General features: G+C 35.3%; 1 protein-coding gene across 2 annotated transcripts in view; it reads right to left on the bottom strand.

Annotated features, from left to right (window-relative positions):
* Positions 1-21,956, bottom strand: part of tbc1d32 (TBC1 domain family, member 32) — a 41,227-nt gene that overhangs the window by 11,416 nt on the left and 7,855 nt on the right. Inside the window, exons 13-30 of one of the 2 annotated variants that reach the window (XM_084090710.1) lie at positions 21,778-21,915; positions 21,586-21,675; positions 20,627-20,769; positions 19,426-19,553; positions 18,505-18,706; positions 15,764-15,843; positions 15,459-15,597; positions 15,008-15,095; positions 14,613-14,731; positions 14,056-14,175; positions 12,852-12,940; positions 9,494-9,616; positions 9,222-9,330; positions 7,324-7,417; positions 6,765-6,890; positions 5,550-5,633; positions 2,382-2,451; positions 548-663 (exon numbers count right to left, since the gene is read on the bottom strand). In XM_084090710.1, coding sequence (XP_083946836.1) covers positions 548-663; positions 2,382-2,451; positions 5,550-5,633; positions 6,765-6,890; positions 7,324-7,417; positions 9,222-9,330; positions 9,494-9,616; positions 12,852-12,940; positions 14,056-14,175; positions 14,613-14,731; positions 15,008-15,095; positions 15,459-15,597; positions 15,764-15,843; positions 18,505-18,706; positions 19,426-19,553; positions 20,627-20,769; positions 21,586-21,675; positions 21,778-21,915 — 2,058 coding nt within the window. The remainder of the gene's footprint in view (positions 1-547; positions 664-2,381; positions 2,452-5,549; positions 5,634-6,764; positions 6,891-7,323; positions 7,418-9,221; positions 9,331-9,493; positions 9,617-12,851; positions 12,941-14,055; positions 14,176-14,612; positions 14,732-15,007; positions 15,096-15,458; positions 15,598-15,763; positions 15,844-18,504; positions 18,707-19,425; positions 19,554-20,626; positions 20,770-21,585; positions 21,676-21,777; positions 21,916-21,956) is intronic. The other variant, XM_084090711.1, reaches the window with a different exon arrangement.

The raw sequence follows: 21,956 nt of genomic DNA, 5'->3' as shown, positions 1-21,956 counted from the left end.
ACAATACAAAACAGTTATTTAATATTTTAATATTTACTTTTTTGATGAGATAAAATGCAATCTTGGTGAACATAAGAGACTTATTTTGTAAATATCTTAAACACAAAGCCTTTGAACGGTCGTGTATGTATTGTTTCATTATTTTAAACCCTACAAAAACTCTTCAAAAGTGTACTTTAGCTAGAATTCTTGATATTTTATAATGCATTGACATTCATAATTTTTAAAGTATGGCTTGTGTATCCAATATTTTGGGGCTAAGTTCACTCAAAATAACTGAAAACAGAAAATGTCTCCTATCAATGGGCATTGGTATAGATGTAAACTAAATACATACTAAATTGATCTGATACTAAACTTTTAATTGTGATTCATCCACATTAACATAAATATATATATATATATATATATATATATATATATATATATATATATATGTTCTACAGAAAATTACAATATTGTGAAAACAAATGTAAAATATCAGAATTCTTGCAATAAGTTGCGTCACTTGATTGATATCAGGAATAATCTGTAATGAGAAGGATACAGAGCTCAGAGGTGACCTTGACTCGTTGCTGAGAGAGAAACTCCTGACAGTGCTTTAGCAAAAGACACAGATCCTGTTCTGAATCTTCTCTCAATAGCTTCAGGAACTTGCCATACCTATACACACAAAACACACACTGTTTTACATGGCAGCTTCATTTAATACCCCATTCAAGGTCTTGCTAAACAAAGTTGAAAAGAAAATTGTTAAAAATGTTCTTCCCGAAACACCAACTTGTGTACATTTACATAATTAGAACTTTCTCAAGGCAATATTTCTTGACTAATAAGAACAAATATCACTACTGAATTAAATTTGGTTTTATCATGCATGTACAGTCTCTCCCTGGGAAACACAGCACCAAATCAAGGTTAACAGAGAGTTACAATTATCCCAAAGTGCTGAGCACTAGAATGCATTGGCTGATTACAGTCAATGTGGACTGCCTTAAGACAAAATATCTAAATGGGTTCATATTATAGTTACTTAGTGTGCTGACATATCGCAGAAAGAATGAATCTGAATAAAAACACTGCAACAATTTCTTAATCAGTATTTTTGTCCTGGTTTGCAGTTTAACTATCTAAACATTTTTATAGGGGTCAAATTTGCCTTTGTCATTTGACATATAAGAGGTCTGTGTACCATTAAAATATCCTGCATGTTTCATAGCTTAAAATGTCATTATAAAAAAGGATTTATTTAATCAAGCTCCAAAAAAGGCGCATATTGATATTGCGCGATCTGTGACATCACACGGGCAAATATATTTGCATATGACTGCCTCCAGAGCAGAGTCTCGAATGAGTTCCGAATGAGTCCGCGACTCCGCGTCCATGAATCGCTTGACTGAATGATTGAATGAGTCACTCGTTAAAACAATGTTTTGCTGCCGCCTACTGCCAGTTTTAGTTACATTTTATTTTTCATTGTTTCATTTATATCTCTCGCCTGCGGCTGATAAAATCATGCCTGCGGTCCACCATGCTACAAGAATAACTGTCCTCACTTGACTAGATTTCAATTGAACATGACGTTATGACATTGTTGGATATGGATAAATCTGTCTGAGCTTTTGCAGCACTCCGTTATCGGAAAGTCAAGTTTTAAATGTCAAAATCAGAGTAGCCTAAGTGTAAAACTTTTCCGTTGATGTAGCTTATTCATATTCCTATTATATTAAATCACTTATCTAATCCCTGTTCTCTAATTTTTATTTCTTTGCTCTCATGGCCTGATCATTACGCTGTCCAAGGCGCTCGATGAGGGGTTGAGGGTGACAAAGATTGAATGTTGATTTTGTTTTCGGTCATGATTGTAGCGTGGATAGAATGCAATATAAATTATAAATGTATAAATATAAATTATAAATAGACTATTAAGAGTGAAATAACAGTTAACAATGTTAAATAAACATTGTAAAGTAATAAAGTAATTGCAGTAGCAAAATATATACATTTTATTAACATTATAAGTGAACCTCAAGGAACATTAAAATAATGGGGAAAAAAATCCATGTCATGCCCTTAAAAGCAGAATACATTTAGATGAGAAGAAAAGCTCTAACCAGCACCAGGAGATTGCCTTGCAATGAAAAGCACTTTAATTATAAATTAAATTAATATAAATTAATTAAAATAAATGATTATGTTTTACTTTAATGCTATTAATAATAATAAAGTTTCTAAGTAAATTAATTTTGTTTTAAGGATGTCTAAGGAATTGTTTTTATGGAAAAATAATAAAATGAGCTTAGTACATTAGTATATTAATTCATTTCAAAGTTGGTTTATTTTCTCATAAACCATTAGCCTAGTTATGGCATATTTATTACCTGAGGGATATCCCCACACCTAACTGCTCCACAGAAGACAGGCTTCGAGTCTTTACACTGTGGTCCACCACTGAAACCAAAAAAAGAATAGAGAAATTACCTCTCATGTACACCCCCTCTTCAAATACCCATTTCATTTTGGTAAATGGAGCAGAGAGTAGCAAAAGAGCACTGAAAAATGTGCTGTTAAATAATACATTTTCATCTCGGCATCGGCTTACCCACAAATCAGCATCAGCTGCGTAATCTACATTCATCATGCTTAAGAATCGCCTTAATTGAGTGAATGCCCTTGGTGAGACGGAAATGGGCCCACTGATATAATTATGGGACCATTCCTCCATCCTCATTAATATAACAACAATGTCAGGATTGTAATGATGACATAATGCAGATAGATGTGCACCTTGTGAAGTGACTGGTCTTGACTGGCTGGCAAACAAACCAATAGGAGAGAAGGGCTAAGACTGAATGACAAATCATACTTCCCTCAGCGATTATGACATGAACAGCTAAGTGAGATGAAGCATGACAACTCGCTCCAACTGCTCTGCTAAATGAGAGGTGAGGATACAGAGGACACAAATGCTAATGTAACATAACACCACAATCCTTTCAATGTCGGGTATTTGCATGTACCCATATATCATATTTGGGAAGTTTGGGCATTTGCAACTGGTTCAGGCATATAAATTCACATTTGAATGACCTCACTTACCAATTCATGTATCACTCAAAAGTTTGCCCAGAAGCTGCATTTTGTGTCTTCTTGTTAAAGCAAAATCATATTTACTTAAATACTACTGTTCATCAGTATGTTTTCAAATTGTTTATATAGATGGCAAATGTTGCTTCCAAAATATCATACACGTTTTATTCCTAGATGAATTCTCTTCCTCAGATTTCCTTAGACAAATCAGTTCAACTGGATCATAAAGAACTGTTTCAAAAAAATTTCCAAATCAAACATTACAATCATGATCAAGTAGATTCAAACACTGTGGGATTCAAAATGTAAAAACAAACATACATTATAACAAATGAGAAATATAACATAACATAGCATCACGTAATATAATATACTATACAAGTTTCTGAAAAAAACTGCGTTAAAGGAGAACTCCGGTCAATTTTAACATTGAGCTCATTTTTTTGTAAATTTGGAGTGCTGTCAGTACAGAGAACAACGACAAAAATCGGTGTTGCCTACACCGTGTTATCCTCTTTTTAAAATTTGCACCCTGTTGACTTAAATGGGGCAAGTTTTAAACCTGCTTTTAGCCTCTTAACATCCTTGATGTGTCATTACAAGTGCACAGCCAATGTGAGTGATTCCTTCAGAGTGAACACGGGTGAATCTGACTGCAGTAGATGTGAAAGATATGAATAAAAATGAAGTTAATTCGGCCAGCGCTCATACCTGTATTTATTTCCTGTTTTCGGTCGAAGTCCATAGTAGTCGATTGTCCAGTTCACGCAGATCATAGGTAACTAAGCAACAGTGGAGAACTCGACAATCGACTACTGTGGACTTCGACCGAAAACAGGATGTAAATACATGATACCGAATTATTATCATTTTTATTCATATCTTTCACATCTACTGCAGTCAGATTCACCCGTGTTCACTCTGAAGGAATCACTCACATTGGCTGTGCACTTGTAATGACACATCAAGGATGTTAAGAGGCTAAAAGCAGGTTTAAAACTTGCCCCATTTAAGTCAACAGGGTGCAAATTTTAAAAAGAGGATAACACGGTGTAGGCAACACCGATTTTTGTCATTGTTCTCTGTACTGACAGCACTCCAAATTTACAAAAAAATTAGCTCAATGTTAAAATTGACCGGAGTTCTCCTTTAAGGTATAAAAATGCTAGAAGCATTTTCACTTGTAGTCTCAGACCTTGGACTTCACACATAAATGAAGAGATGCTTGTCATTAAATTAAAAGTTCATGAGCTTCTCAGAACCCAAACCACTATTAATCTCCACAGTTAACTGACCCCTGACCCTTACCATACTCAAACAAAGTAAGCAAAAAGTCTTTCAAAGTATGAAAACTTCAGCTCTCTGAGATTAAAAAGAAAAATATATGTAAGATGTTTAATTGATGTCATGGAGTCAAATAGAAAAGCAACAATTATAATTATCATGGCTTATTATAATTCTTAAAACAATAATAGGTTTTAGAGGGATGTGAATTTTGTCAAATCTTTCTTTGAAGTCGTCACATTAATCAAGCCTGCAGATATTACTTGCAGCTGGGATATTATATCCAATATTATTTCTGAGAACCATTATGTTTAATAAATTATACAGTTGATAATAAATGATAAAACCCACAGAGCCTCAACTATTCGCCTGTTTTCTAAATAATTCTGTTTGCATGAATAGAAAGCTGAACAATGTCTTCCAGAAGGATTTTTACAATAACTTTACCATGGTGATCACGCATGTGCTAACCAGGTGGGATGCTGAAAGTTTCCAGCAGAAAGCAATTTGTCTTTTAAACACTGCTGTGCAATGTGACACTATCACACCCAATAATAAAATATTTGTTGTTTAAAGGGTTAGTTCACCCAAAAATGAGAATTCTGTCATCATTTACTCATACTCATGTTGCTTGATGTGCAAGGACCAATGAGGTTCCTTCTTGTGTTACACTGCACATTTGAGTTTATGCAAGAACCAACGTTTGCTGAACAATGTTTACGTGTGAATAAAAGCCTAAATTCAATCTGTTCATCATATAAAACAATTGAGTCATCTTTAGACAATTTGTACTAAACTGCAATTTATGAACTTTATGAACTTTTTGAAGGGATAAAGTGTAGTTGCGTGGACTGTCAATGAAGGGACAGAAATCTCTCAGATTTCATTAAAAAATATCTTCATTTGTGTTCAGAAGATGAAAGAAAGTCTTACGGGTTTGGAACAACATGGGGGTGAGTAATTGATTCAATTGATTTTTCATTTTTGGGTGAACTAACCCTTTAATGTACAGTAATGAGAAGCAGGGCTATACTACACAAAGGTATATTCACATAAACTCTTGTGTTTTTCTTATTCAATTTATTCCGTCAGAAGTCAAGGGTATCTCTGTTAGCTGGCTGCAAGAATATAAAAATAATATCATTTTATTAAACATTGAAGTGCTTTTGACTGACCTTTATATTCAGCAGGTGGAAAGAAGCAGTCGGTAGATGAAGAAGAGAGATGCAGCACGACCTTCTCCAAAAGATCAGCAAGTACTACGAGAGCGGAAAACAGAAAAGAGGAAACCTGACTGTCAAGGCAATTCCCTTTGAATCAAACCAAAAATCTCATGCAAAAGAGCTCTGTCATATAAAGAGTGGATGCTCGAGAAATCAAAGAATATCTTGAGCTACAATATAATATATTGAAATATTCTACTCTTAATCCAGAAAAACACAGCATGGTTTAAGGGGGTTTTACAGCTTTATCATTAATGTATTAATAAATTTAATGACCAGACCGTAACATTAAAGAAAAAGACATACTATACTGTAACAGACATTAAGGTGTGAAAGTAAATAAATGCCAATAACTTAAGTCTAAAAATCAATTGCACACTTCACATTGTAAACAATCTTTGCTTCATTTACAGAAACTGGTCTTGCAGAATTAGAGATCCTGAATACATTCATTTATAAGCTTTCTCTTCCAAAATAAATAACATTTGGAACATATAATGCAAAAGAGCTTTGTTTTGAATTTAAAAGGGTCATTTCATACATCTTTTATTTGTTTTTCCATTATTTTATTTGTACATCCAAGTTCACAGTTTTTCCCCTCTGGTTCACTTTTAATTTGCCCAAACAGTCATATTTAGTTTTATTTTTTAAAATGATTTTCCACTATCTCTCTGTCCCTTCAAATTAAACAGGCTGCTGTTGTGCCTTTAGGACCTTTATGTAAATGCCCTCTTTGCATGTGAAACGAGTAACAACACTGACTCACGAGCTGCAGCTTTGCTGTCGAGCCTAATATACTTTGTGCTGTCCCGGCCTTCAATAACAGCCTCTTTGCAAAGCCTGCATTACACTGTGATAGGATCACAAAACAATCTGCACTGAAATGTGATGTGAAAAAGGATTGGACTGTGGTAGGATAGGACTGCCACTGAAAAGGATGGGATATTGTTAGTTCTTCTGGTGTTTATGAGAAGCGTCTATGCTTGGGAGCCTCTTAGTATTTATCCTACATCATCACACCCCTTATTACCTCAAGGTGACTGGGCAGACATGTTGTCTACCCAGCAATTTGATTTCTCATTACTGACACCTTTAAATACTGTAAAAAGATTAGAGATTCTGTGCATCTTGCTGTGAATTTCAGACAGAGCTGAATGGGACTCATACCGTATCCAGTCAGAGTGTTTGACTTTGTAGCCATGACCTTGCAGAACTGTCTCCTGCAGTCATCCATCCAGCTAGCATCTCTCTCATTTTCTTTAGACGAGGCCAAGAAAGCACTGATCTCTGACTCTGAGAAGAAATACGCAGTGTTCAAAGTCTCTGACTTGTAACTGCCAACTGTATAACTACCTGGCCTTCAAAAGTACAATATACCGACTCAAGCCAAGTAAACATTTAAAGAAACATCACTGAGACATCGAATAGGCCTTCACACACATGTTGACGCATGTTCCTAAAGGAAGAGTGTTTACTAGGCGTTAAGAACCTCTGGTCTCTATTTACTGAGCTGGAAACAGCTGTCACATTGAAATAAAGATGTATCGCCGTGACAGTAAAGAAGAGAAATGAGTCTGTCATAAAGAGAGAAAGTGTCCTTGAAGTTACTAGTACAAAGTAGAACCCTGTAAAACACTGAATCAGACTGTAACATATTCCTTTCATATTTTCATAAATTAGGGAAATAACACATACAATGCCTAGAGCTTTAAAAGATTGTTCTTACCCTGTTTAGTGCGGAGAGTCTTGGGTACGTCAAGGATGTAAAACTTGGGCAGAGGGTAGGTAAACACCATTGGCCATGGGTAAGGGTCACTTCCCTATGGGACAGATGGAACACTTTACATAATTATGGTACACTGTGGTGTCATGAAGAATGTCGGTAACCAAACAGTTGATGGACCCATTGACTTCCATAATAGAAAAAAAAAAAAAAACTATGGAAGTCAATGGGGTCCAACAACTGTCTGGCTACCAACATTCTTCAAGATATCTTCTTTTGTGTTCAACAGAAGAAAGAAACTCATACAGGTTTGGAACAACTTGAGGGTGAGTTAATGATGACAGATTTCTCATTTTTAGGTGAACTGTCTCTTTAATAGTTTATCAAACAAAAACAAAACAAAAAACATAGGGTTTTGCCTCCTACAGCTTAAAAACATATGACACCACAGTGTACCATAATTGCAAATAAATGCTATTCTTTTTAACTTTATTCATCATGGAATCCTGAACAAAATGCATCATGGTTTCCAAAAATATTAAGCAGAACAACTGTTTTCAGCATTGATAATAATTATAAATGTTTCTTGAGCACAAATATTAAGCATCAATCATAGAATGATTCCTGAAGGATCATGAGACACTGAAGACTGGAGTAATGATGCTGAAAATTCAGCTTCGCCCTCACAAAAATAAATTGCATTTTAAAAATATTAAAATAAAAAACACATTATTTTAAATTGTAATAAAATTACTTTTAAAAACAAATGAAACCTTACTGGCCCTAAACTTTTGAACAGTATTATATTTTTAATTATCAACTCAAATTTTACAAATTTTAATTTGCTGTCATACAGCTGTGTGCACAACACTTTTATTACATGGTTTTCGCAATTACAAAAAAAATAAATCAAAAAGTAACAAGCTCATCCATTTATCCTTGAAAAAGAAAAAAGAAAAAAAGAAGAAAAAAAAAATCATTAAACTTTTTGTTGTCTTTAATATATGGGAAATATACATTTATCAATAACTACAAACCATCCTTTGGTCTGAAACAAGCTAACCACTAGTACTGAATTACAGCTTACTCTGACCTCCTGAGGTCACAATTTTCTAAACTTTAAGCATCTCCATTAACTGTGCCAAAACACATTTTTTCCTTTGCTACAATAATAAATATTTATTGCTTTTTCAAATCAAGAGTCTGGTTTCATTATAAAACAAATGAAAAATAAAGGATAACACATTGGCTTTGTTCGTCAAACACAAAAGGCTGCAGGTTTTTTTTTTTTTTTTTTGGATCCAGTCGTGATAATCACTTAAAGATGGTTTGAGTCATCAACCAGAGCCACATACTATATGTCATATTCAGTCATCACTCAAACTGTCACATATGCATCTATCTTTGTAACCAGACTTTGCAAATCCTCTTTACATTACAACAAAGGAAGCTCTATTTAGAAGAACAATATTTGTTGTTCACGCCACTAAAATAATTTCTGAGACATTTGAAATACAGCACATTCTTAATAAACAACTGACAAAGCAGCAATAAACCCCTCCATGGAGATAATGTTGTGGTAAATGGTAAATGGTAAATGCTGATATTTAAGACCCCATTTCTGTATTTTAAATTCTAAACATGAGATGTAGAGGCATCTAAATCTAGATTATTAACTTGGGCACAGTTACAATGATGTAAAATTGTGCAAAAGCATCCTGTCTTCAATAACAGATTAAATCTCACTATCCCTTTTCCAAACTTAATAACCAGGATGAAACAGCTTTTTATTTACAGTGTAAATAAATAATGTGTCTTGCAACCAAATTGCAAACTGTGACACTTTGCTTCAGTGGTTCTGTATCTACAACGTGATAAACTGTACACAACTGCACCCTCACCTTCTCCAGGCCTCTGTGAGGAAGTCTCCTCTCTGACGGGCCACCAACTGTGCAGATTCGAACAAGGATATGGTTTCTTTCCACAGACAGTCCATCAATGATGAATTCCCTAAGTATAAAGAATTAATGTATAGTGTTTCCACAGTATGCTCATATTGTACATACAGGATATCTAAGTCTATGGTAAATGATAAAACGGTTTTGTAAAGTGACTGTTTGTTGACCCTGAATTAGTGTCTTGTTGAACTACAGAGTCAGAGTTGGTCACTCACCCTTCACCTGAAGGCGGCTCTGTGACATTGTCCTTCTGACCCTGCAGCAGTAACTCGGTGAGGTTATACTGAGACTCCAGCAGAAGAAAAGAATCCAGGTTACAACACAGCACGCTCAAGAGCCTGGAAGAGCGCAGATGGGATACAGAAGTGTTTAAAAAGGAAAACAAAGACCAAGCAACATTACTTTAATTGTACATAGCTGAGAAATGGATGGTTGGATGGATGGTGCATTCAGTATCGGTGCATACTTCCGTACCATACAATTTTGATTTTGATGACTTGATGTTTGCGTTACAACTTTTCTACATTACATTAGATTTAAATTCATAATCATAAGTCATTTTATTATGTTAAAATACTTTCTCTTACCCCATCTTAAAAATGCAGAAACAACAAGGCATTTGTAGGTAGGTGTCAGTTCATTCATAAATGCAATTCTTTTTCATTATTTTTAACTTATAACTCATTAGTAGACTAATGTCTAAAGCTCAGTTGAATTTGTTCTCGGTCATTAGACATGACGTTATAGATATTATAGTGCCTTAGAAGTCTGCCTGAAATCAGTTAACTTAGGATGTTCCTTCATTCAGAAACGCTGGCTGTGAAGTCAGCAGCCTTAGCCTTTGGACACAGCCTATTCTCTGCTAATGTGACTGTGATCACAAGGCCGAGTGGGCTATCCAAAGCATAATAACTGTCAGATGTTTGGATACAGATAATCCTAACAGCACTCAGAGTTCTTCAAAGTCTGAAAATTCTATAAAATATGTAGTTATTGAATGATAGGAAAAAAACAGATTTTTATTTTGACTAAGAAAATTAAACACCTTTACAAATCAGATGCATAATAATGCTGGTTAACCTTCTTTGTTTTTAATTTTTTAAATGGGCCTAATGCTTAGTCTCAAATCTGACACAAGGGGGCGATTTATCTATACACAACTGTGATATTGTAACGTCTACAGATAAATACTTGAGCTGAAGGACTTCAAAACACGCCTCAGATGACCGAGGGCGTGAACTGCATGCTGATATTTCGCAAACGGACCATGTTCCATGTAAACACAAGAGTGTGGGACTGGTCATATAGCATGTGGATCTCTCCACAAACACAAGAGTCACAGTTTTGTCATTTCCCACATACCCACACCCAGGAAATTCTATTGCTTTATGTGCCTGTTCACCTCTTGAGCCCTGCCATCCCAACAGCCAGACATCTGTTACTGAGTCACTTTATCAAATGACAGATATGCTGCATTGTCTGGCTGGTTATTGCAATCGTTACTCCATAGAATGTCATCCATTTGAACTTATAAGTTGAAATCATAGTTTTAGAGTTACTTTAAGAGTTGGTAACCTTTAACCTTGAACCTTGACTAATTTCTGGTTATTGAGTTAAGAGTTTGTTTGGTAAGCTTTTGTACACTGTGTGCTGATCAAACATTCTATGACTGTTTTCATGGTCTTCTAGGATGACGTAACCTAATGGATGTGGGGACTTAAGACTCAGGGTGTGGTCAGATTTACTTTTGTTCGGCAAATTTTCACAGGCAATTTTTTTATAGGAATCAGGGATTCCGCGTGAGGGTGAAAGATTTCTCATGCAGACCATCAACGGGGCTCGTTTGACATGCAACCATTTGACCCTTTTCACATTTCCAGGTTTCTCAGAAGCGGAAGTTGTCATAGTTGTCAATAGTAGTGAATGAGAGACTACATTAAATATATTTTGTTCCCACTTGCTAAAATAGCAAAAGAAAAAAACTCCACAATAGTGTTTTCACAGCTTTCAAAAAGAGGAGTTTTACATGGGCAACCACACACATTTTCTTCAGAAAGTCGTACTAATTGGTAGTTTCTCCTTATTTATCTTTATTAATCTCCTTTATTTCATCCTGCAAACTTTCAAGGGTGTAAACAATGTTTCTACTCAAACCATTAACATGAACTGTTACCGGATAGATAATGATGAAAATAATGCGTTTCTATATTTTTACCAGAATATGCCTGAGGATGTCACTCTTTTCTATGCCACAACTTACATCTTGACTTTATTAAGGGAAATACAGCAAACCTAACATGACAGCAACAAATAAACAGCACTTGGTTTCATCATCACAATTGTTCTTTGGATTGCCAAAGGCAACTTCCTCTGCACTGAGGCAAAATGCCATATAAAGATTTAGATTCAGGCGGAATAAGACAAACACACGCTAAGAAACTCACAGGAAGACAGAATGTTTATTTAAAAACTCAATCAAAATTGACACATCTTAGCAGTCATGTATGGATTAAAATGATTGAACACACTTTTTCATATCTATAAATGTTTACGCTCAAATAGAACCTAATCTCCTGCCATACTCCAACGCTGGTTCTGGACTTGCCACATGCAAATAATAACTAATAACTAACCATTTATCATATAGTTAGGAGAAGTTAAAAGGGAGGAGAAAAAGCATCCTATATCTTTTGCTTTCAAAGGCTGTTCATCCAATTGACCTCTACAGTATTTTGGCACTAACCTAACTAGGCAGAAGCCAAAATGGGTAGGTTGCTTTGACATTTTCTCATCCGTGAAAAGCATCAATAAAACGACACAAGATAAAATAAAACACAATAAAATAAATAGTTCACTTGCAGTGAGCATAAACATTGTTTGCGCCAACAACACTGTGTATTGTGGAGTGAATTATTAGCTGCTGGGAGTGTGAAACCACTGAATATACATGATTTTAACATGATTTTTATTACCACCTTTTTCTTAATACTCAATTATTTTGCCCTTTTCAGAAACCTAGATTAAAGTCTCTAAAAAAGGCTCCTTATGAAATTTGGAGGGTTATGTTATGCTCATAATGATAATATTGACATAATCCTTTTTAATATAAATACCACCGGTGGGAGAAATAACTGGCACAGCACTATGCATCTATGTAAATGTGATCTCAAGCTGCGGCAAGCGATCTAAAGAGCTGAACCAATTCTGTTTCTGATAGCTGATAAAAAAATAAAAAAAGAATTTATTTTTAAACTATGGTAATTCATTTATATGTGAACAAAATGCATCAAAAGTGTTCCTTTTTAATAAGTAGATGGATTACACCAGTCAATTCTAGTTCCTTTGAGAGCCCGAGAACTCTTTCATATCCTGGTATCACCTTCTCTGGCATTAATTCAGGATAATCATAGCACAGAGAACACAAAGAGCTGAATCAATCAGCCATTGATCCCCAGAGAAGAATGAATGGAGAAAAAAGGCTAATCAGATAATAAACCTCTATAAGGACCCTCTATCACTTCTGTGCTCTTCCTGTCTATTTACTGGTAGAGAGAAGTGAACTATTGATCTTACCTCAGGCCAAACGTGTGGGACTGCTCGTAGTTGAAAAGGGAGTGAATCTTCGCATCAGAATTAATAATGATGAGGCGGTCAATCAGGTCCTGACGGGAAGAGTCAGTGAGTCATTATCAAAAATGCATGATTTCAAAATAAGTGTGACAAAGACCACAGCGAGTTCAAAGACACACCAGTCAAAGTGTGCCCTCCAATGATCATGATTTGAACTGCAAATGAAGAAAATCTGAGCTGCTAAATGTCATATTAAACAACTCTGAGAGTTTTACCTGTCTCTTCATCAATACTGTTTTATCAGCAGACACAACTTAGATATGACTTAGTCTTGTGTAGCACCAACTTAGACTGGAAGACACCTTCTGGCCATGTACAGTAACCAACCACAGTTCATTTCAAAACAAATAATGATAAATCAGTCCCCTATGAATGGTTGTACAAAAATACAGGAAAATGGAGGGAAATGTGTAGAGACTCTGTAAAATTATTAGTTAATATACATACTATCGTTGAAAAAATTTTGTATAATTTTTTAATATGCTCACCAAGGCTGCATTTATTTGATTAAAAATACAGTAAAAACAGTGCTATTGTAAAATTTAATGACACTTTAAATTCAAATTATTTCATATTTGAATTTATTTTCATGTATTAATATATGTAAAATTTCTATTTATTCCTGTGATGCAAAGCTGAATTTTCAGCGGTCATTACTGCTGTGATTAGAAATCATTTTAAAATGCTGATTTGGCACAATAAGAAACATTTGAAATGTTATTATTACCACAGTTGAAAACAGTTGTGATCCTTAAACTTTGAGGAAAAAAAGTTTTTTTTTTTTTTTTTTTTTTTAGGATTCTTGATGAATAGAAAGATCAAAAGATAATTTTTTTAAATAGAAATTTTTCGAACAATATAAAAGTCTTTACTTTTAATTTTGATCAATTTAATTCATCCTTGCTAAAAAAAACTAAAGAAAGTTTTATTCATTCAGAATAAAACAACCCTGTACTGTATATACTGCTCATGTTGCTCACGGAAAAATTCCTACTTTTATACTGTTTGTATTGAGAAATCACTCAATACAAGTTAGTTATGTGAACAATAGGCATCAGAAGATCAGTGAACAGACTGTGGGCGGTTCATGACTGTGAGCTGAGACTAGACATAGATAGGCCAGTTTGGGTTTGTCTATTATACTCACTAAAACTGATGTGGCCATCTCTCTCAGATTGTACTCTGTCTTATTAGGAAGCGCTCGATGTCCCAGCAGCTCCCACACAGCGTGAGGTGAAGAAAGCAGATTGACTAGAGACAGGAAGGACTACACACACACACAAAACTCACTCAAAGTCATTCAGAAATATATCACCCATATTTTGGGGTCAAAACAATGTCAAAAAGTATTTCGATATTTAGTGTTCGTCCTTAATAGTTTATTCAAAACAAAATGAAAAAGGTCTGCTTTCATAATCTTTTATTAAATGTAATAATTTGCAACTGGATAATGTTAACCAGGTAAAATGGGTTGTGAATGCAATTTCATATTAACTTTAATGTGGTTGGTGGGTCATTGTGCGCACTGTTGCATTTATTTATGGAATTATTCAGTGTAGCTTTTGTAGGCAGACTGTGGAAATTGGCAAATCGAAGCCTTATCCATAGAATCTCAATGAAGCATAGCTTTTGCTTCTAAATAATTGTAAATAGCAAAACATTTCTGAATATTAATTGCAAGATGAATGATAGGGGAGTCAGAACCTTGAGGCAGCTCCTGTCAATAGGGTCCATTGGAGTAGATTTCGGATGGACCACCCTCACATCCTCTCGACCACACTCCAAGGCTGACCACAGCTCCACCACGATTGTCTGGAAAAATCCTGCGAATCCACTCAAAGTTCAACTCCTTTAACAGCCTGAAAACCTAGTTTCCATGTTAAAACATTTCCCTTGTGCAACGTCGTCTCAGTGACTAACGACGTGCATGATCAATAGTACCAGGAAATGTAATGATTGCAGAAACACTAACAATGTAATTCAGTATTTTTTTTAACATGACCTTTGCTGTCTGAAGCTGTAAGAAGAAAATATGGAAGATGTTGTTCTTAACTCTCTTGATATAGATGAAATTGGTCATAAATAATACTTCTAGCTACCTGAGCTTTGCAAGGCCACAATGCCTGGGGCTGTGGAAGCCACCTGGGTCACCATCACACCATAACCAAACTTCTCACACCTGCTGACCTAAGATAAGAGAAAGAATGGAGGAAATACACATCCTTCAAATTCCAGAGTCTGGAAATATGTAATATCTAACACAAAACAATTAAAATAAATGTCCCCAATGGCCAGCGAGTAGACTCAAGTAATGAAAACGTGTGCATAAATGTACATGTACATTTTATATACATTTTTATATACTGTTCACAAGGGTATTATTCTATTCTATTCTATTCTATTCTATTCTGAAAAGTTATGGTGGCCACCATATTGAGATCATATGACCACACTTTTTGGGTGAACTATCCTTTTAACATAAGTATCACTAGCCACTAATATTCTTTATCAGAATAAAATGCTTTTGAAAGTGGCATCTGATTATATTACCTGTAGTTTTTTGGTGAATCTTGAGAACATGTAGGCGACACACTCGTTAATGGCTCCAGTCTGTTGGAGGAGCAGCAGTCCTTTTGGTGTGGCAGCAAAATTCAGCAGGTTGTCCAACAGCATCTCTTCCCAGGCCACACTGTAGAACCAGGATAAAAGATTTAGGAAGAGAGTTCATTATTTCTTGTTCTTGTTGATTCATTCCCATAAAACAGCATTGGCAGGCCAAGCTCGAGTTTAGCACAGAAACAAACAGCTTGTGCAGCAACAGGAGATCACTGGAGGCATGATGGTGAGATACTCACACGCTCTGCAGCTCCTGGGAAGCCAGCACTGGGGGAGCTCCAGGAACAGGAGTGGGAACTCTCTCTGACATTGAGCTTGTCTGTGGGGGAAGAGAATTCGCTGTCAGGCTGGACTGCTACACGGCATTCAAACCCATTGGCTAAATAATGAGACGACATGTTGAATGCAATGTTGATTCCTCACACCATTCGAACTCAGCCTTTTTGAAGGCAGGGGAACCCCCGGGAGGTTTCATTAATGATGGTGCAGCACTTTACTGCTGCTTCTGTATTCAACAAATCCTCTTTACACAGCCCAGAGATTGGACGTTCAGCATTTCTTCCAACATTAATACTGTTTTGCCTGGGGAACAGACACTGCAGGCTCTAAAGCAGCAGTTCAGAAAATGGAGGCTTGATTTTGGCTGCGAGAGGACTGATAATAACTAAAAATAAATTTTCAATAAGCAGAATTCTGTTTTGTTAAAAGGCAACTGGAAAAAACATGTTTACTGAAATTTTATTATAGTTTATCCATAAATAAATAAAAATTAACTTTCTTGACACAGTCATTTCTGTGGTACGCCAGGACATACACTATGGTTTAAAAGTTTGGGGTCAGTAAGATTTTTTTAAAAGAAATAATACTTTTATTCAGCAAGGGTGCTTTAAATTGATCAAAAGTGACAGTAAAGACATTTTTATTTTTTAGAAAAGATGTCTATTTCATATAACATTTAACATTGATAATAATAATAAATGTTTCTTGCACCAAATCAGCATATTAGAATGTTTTCTCAAGGATCATGTGACACTGAAGACTGTAGTAATGGCTGCTGAAAATTCAGCTTTGCCATCACAGGAATAAATTACATTTTTTTTAAATATTCAAATAGAAAACAGTTATTTTTAAATTGTAATAATATTTCACAATTATTACTGTTTTTATAATCAAATAAATGCAGCCTTCCTTGGTAAGTGTAAAAAAAAACTTATTTCAAAACATTTTTAAAAAGTCTTTCCGACCCAAAATGTTTAAACGGTAATATATTTGGCAGTATGAGACAGGGACTGGTCAGATTCCCAGACAAAAATTCATCAGACACGTCTTTCATAAAACATTACAACACCAACGATAGACATACAAGTTATTTTATCTATGATTAAAGGATTACTAATTAAAGTTACCAAATTTCTGTGCCACTGACCTCACGACACTCCTACAACCACAGACATAAGACTAGTTAGATGACTAAAATAAGATGATGCAATTCTAGCTTTTATATAATCATTGATAGGATGATTAAAATAAAACTTACTCTAAATGTGTGCTTTTACCTTTCATTGATTTACATTTGAATATATATATATATATATATATATATATATATATATATATATATATATATACAGTATATAAGTTCATGTATATAACATTCATAATAAATGTAGCTGCAAGCAGCAATTAACGGGGTTCAAGCATTTTAAAGCCTTTAAGCTCATGTATAAAACAATATTAGGATTTATTTAGCAAGCATGTAACCACTTAAATCATAGAAGGAAAAAAGACCATTTACAGCCAATACAGGCAATTTACCATAGGAAATATACTTTTAAAGCTTTTTAACAGTTATAACCTATGGTCCGATCACGCGAAGGCGCTCCCTGGTGGCCGAATTCTTTCGAATTTCTCACAGACCTCTAGAGCCGTGAGTCAAACAGTCCGTTATACTTATACCGGTATAACAGACTTATACCGTTCACGATACCTCATACCTTCACAAGTTATAGCCACTTTAGTAAAAGTTCTTCAAACGTTTTGGCCCTTAAGAGACCGTGAATAGGAATTACATTTATTTTTGGTAATTATTGATAAATAGAATAAACAAATAGGTCTGGTTCCGATTGGGCAAAAAACCCCAATACATTACATACTATTATACTATGGTCTGTCAGAATACTTGATTCTGATTGGCTGTTTAATAAAACCATTTAATGCACAGGTAATCAGTTGAATCACAATTGTATTTTAACGCTGTTTTCATTGAAGCGCACACACGGAAATCACGCTGTGCACACACAGAAACACTCAGGAGCACAGACATTTGTTATCAACGCTGCCCCGTGACTTTTAGTAATATGTAGCTTCGCTACTGAATCGCTATAGCAACGAGAGGATAACATCACTATTTTGAAGTAAATTTTGAAATAAATGCTATAATTTATTCATTCAAATAAATGTGATCTTACGCACTACTTTATCTCTGTGTGCCTGATTCAAAGTGGAGCGAGGTATTTTACCTTCCGGTAAAATATTGCGCTGCCTGCAAACATCAATAACAGCTTTAAGTTTCGATGCTGGCAAATGACCATGGTATAAGCGAGAAAATCCACGGCTGGCTGTGCATTAAACGATTTTAATGCATTTCACAGAGGCAGCTTTTGGTTCTTTGCCTCCACGTTGTACTTAAAAATCATTTATGCACACCAAGCGTGGATTATTTGAACCTGCGCTAACGCAAAGACCCGACAAACCATTCGCAAGCTTCTGTGATCATGCCTCCGTGTGCCATAGGTTGCCGACCCCTGTGCTATGGCATAGCGGTTAAAGATCTGGGCTAGTAACTGAAGGATTGTAGGTTTAAAGCCCACAAGGTCATCACAATTTTATATTTACAATAGTGTTAGTCTGGATAAAACAGTCAGCTAAAGAGTACATTGGTAATAACTGAACTAGTGAGGCTAATGTGTATAAAGCTCACCGTTCTCCAGGCTTTAGCGATGCACTCATGCAGGGTGTATGGCCGTAGAACTTGCAGCCCCTCGCAGGTGTTGTACATCTGCCGACAGACGAAGATAAAGGCCCCGCTCACGGCAGTAGAAATCTCCAGCTCACAGAACACATGCAGCTCTTTTGCCAACAGCCTCTGAGTAAACTGCACAACCACATGTGCAGCTGAAATACTGTGGAAATAACAGCACAACATATTAGTACCGTGTTATTCCAATTTGATAAAATATTAAAGTGCCTGGATCTGTGAATGTTATTTTAGAAATGGAAACTGTGATTTTAACTGCTGGATTAGTGTGGTCAAATGAATGGTGGTATAGCGTAGTGGATAACAACATGGGCAATTCTATTCTATATTATTCAACTTATTTTAAACGTAAGAGTAGGTGCAGTCATTTGTAACTTGAATGTGCAAGGCTTCTGGTGTCATCAGTTTCCAATTATTTTAGCTGTACAGACGCAGTCTGTTATGTTGCTTGATATTGCAAACTGGTATTTGTTATCATATTATTTGTACTTATTATCGTAATCATAAACACACTGGTTTGTAGCGCAAAGAGTTATACCCTTTACTGCACTTTGTTATTCTTCTAGTTACTTACCTATAGTAGCTAATAAATCGGGAATTCTCAAAGCTTACTTTCGCATTGCAAAATAAGGTGGATTCTATTTTAACGGCATTCATCTTTTGTTTCTTTTCCAGAGTATGTTACAACTCATCTCACTAAAGACACTGGTGTCAAAAGGGTCCTTTCTTTTATTGAGAAGCTCATCCTTTCATTCTATGCATGCTGATGATATATATGGCGCAAGTGCTGACTAGCTCGAGATGACACTAGCAGGAAGAAAAAAATAATGAATGTAACCTGAGAGCAAAATTAGATTTACTTACCTTTCACCCTCGGCCGAGACGAGATTTCTGTCATAAAGCAGGAGTGATAAACCTCGTTCAGTGGTAGCGATCCTCGCCAGGGTGTCTGCTATGTGAGTCAGGGCACTTTCTAGGGAATTTAATTTGGGCTGCAACAAAAGACAAATTGAAAATGCTTGGGGTGAACAGTATAATGCATATAAAATGCTGCAGATGAGGTCTCTGATGAGATGTTATATAAAAGCTTACAGTTTTATTTCAGGATTTAAATTAACAGGCTTCTTCTGTAGTGAAACTGTAAAAATATTCTGTTCACGTCTTCAATGAGGGCACATCATGGAAATGGCATCAATTCCTCTCTTATATGTACATTCATAGAGTTGCTCTTTTGAAATAACATACTATATACAGTACACTAACATTCAAAAGTTTGAGGTCAGCAAGATTTTTCTTTTTTAAAAAGAAATTACCAGGAAGGATGCATTAAGTTTATGACAGTAAAGACTGTTTTCAACATTGATGATAATTTAAAATGTCTGATTTCTGAAGGATCATGTGACACTGAAGACTGGAGTAATGATGCTGAAAATTCTGCTTTGCCATTACAAGATTTTTCTTTCATATATATATATATATATATATATATATATATTAATATTTTAAATTGTAATTATATATTTAACATGTTACTACTTTTATTGTATTTTATCCAAATCAATTCAGCCTTGATTAGCATAAATATTCTTCCAAAAATATACAAAAAACTTTGCAAAAGTTATATGTTACACGTTACAAAATGTTGCATATACATATTCTAATGTTGCGGGAATATAAATAGCAAAAATGGCTCATTTTGAAATTTTGTAATGGTTGTGCAAACCCTGTATAAAGTTATGTATGTATAGTAGTATGTTACCATAATAAATAAATACAATTAAGAAAAAAAAGAAAGAAATCATCATAGAATTAATGTCAAAAACAACAACATATTAACATAAAACTACCCACATTAGCATGCCTATTCAGTATTCAGGAACTTTCCCCACTATAATGGACTATTTGTGAAGATAAATCAAACAAATAAATTAAATGAAAAGAAGTAAAATACTACAAGCAGGAGTAGTAGAAAGGGCCCCTGTAGTGAAGCAGAATTCACATTTCATAATTATGTCTAGACTCTTGATAACACATTTGCTGATGGAAGTGTTCATGTTCAGCTGACCAGCTTTCCTTTAAGCAGGGTGATAACGGGAGCCAGCAGAGTCTCTATAACAGGGATTTGGTAGAGACACTCCACAGCACACTCAGTGCGGTCACACAGGGTCCTTAACACCTCCATCACAAGATGAGTGGGAGACAGGGAGTCTAGAGAATACACAAACACAGACATACATACCTGTAATAACTCGTTGGGAGCTTTAAGACCCCTCTGTTGTTGGCCTTTAGTTTTACTGCAGATCTCAGTTAATGAATGATTTAAAGTGCAGCACAACATGTCCGACAAAGACAAACCAAGAGAAAAGTAGTATTTCTTCCAGTGTAAAAAAAAAAAAAAAGTCAAACTCTTTTAAAAAATATGTTATGTGCCTTAATAAGCGATTCGTGATTTACGCTACCTGGTTAAAGCCTGGTTCACCTGAAAATGAGAATTCTGTCATAATTTACTCCAAATTCTTATGACTTTCTTTCCTCTGTGGAACGCAAAATGAGAAATGTTGAATAATCTGATGGTCACTTTTTTAACACAATTTCAAAAAATGAAGAAAGTCATACAGGTTTGGAACAACATGAGAGTGAGAAAATATATATTTTTTTATATTTATTTTGGTGAACTACAGTTTCCCTTTAAATAAGCATCCAAATCAATAATCAGCTCCACATAATAAGATAATCACTGGAACTGTATAAAGTGCAGTCCTGTAAGTTTTCTAGATAAGATTGAATCATTTATCCTCCCAAGGAAGTAAGTTCATTAACCTGAGGAAGACATAATAGGCCCTTGTTCTAATACAGTTGTGTCACTGTGAGAAGGATGATCTGGCACACCCATATTAGCACTAACATTTACATAATGTTAGTGCTAATCATAAAAAAAATCACACACTTAGACACACTCCTTATGGGCAGGCATGGTTGAGTTTTAATCAGAGTTTATCACTTTGGTACTCTTATGACGCGTACCTGCATGTGGTGTCTCACCACAGGATGGTTTTGGGTGTTGGTATATGATATTGATCAGAATCACAACCAAGTCGGTCAAAGTCACCGGATCTGAAACAGGGGACAAGTTTAACACGTTTAACACGTAGAGATCATTTAGTGAGTCAGACTTGTTATTCTCAAAAATGATTGCTTCCTCCCCTCCAAACTTACCTCTCCGCTTCTTCACTTTAATGGGGAAAAGTTTCCTTCCATTAGTGTACATCACAAGCCTCCCGAGCACACACAGCGAGTGAACGAAATAAACAAACTCCAGCTCTTTAGAAGTGTAGAGAGTTCTCCGAGCAGGGCCTGAGGGGCAAAACACAAGAACATCTCATTCGCAGAGCATG

The sequence above is a fragment of the Abramis brama genome (assembly GCF_963993115.1).
Source record: "Abramis brama genome assembly, chromosome: 18".
NCBI lineage: Eukaryota > Metazoa > Chordata > Actinopteri > Cypriniformes > Leuciscidae > Abramis > Abramis brama.
The sequence above is the reverse complement of the archived record's forward strand: the minus strand, read 5'-3'. Positions and strand labels throughout refer to the sequence as shown.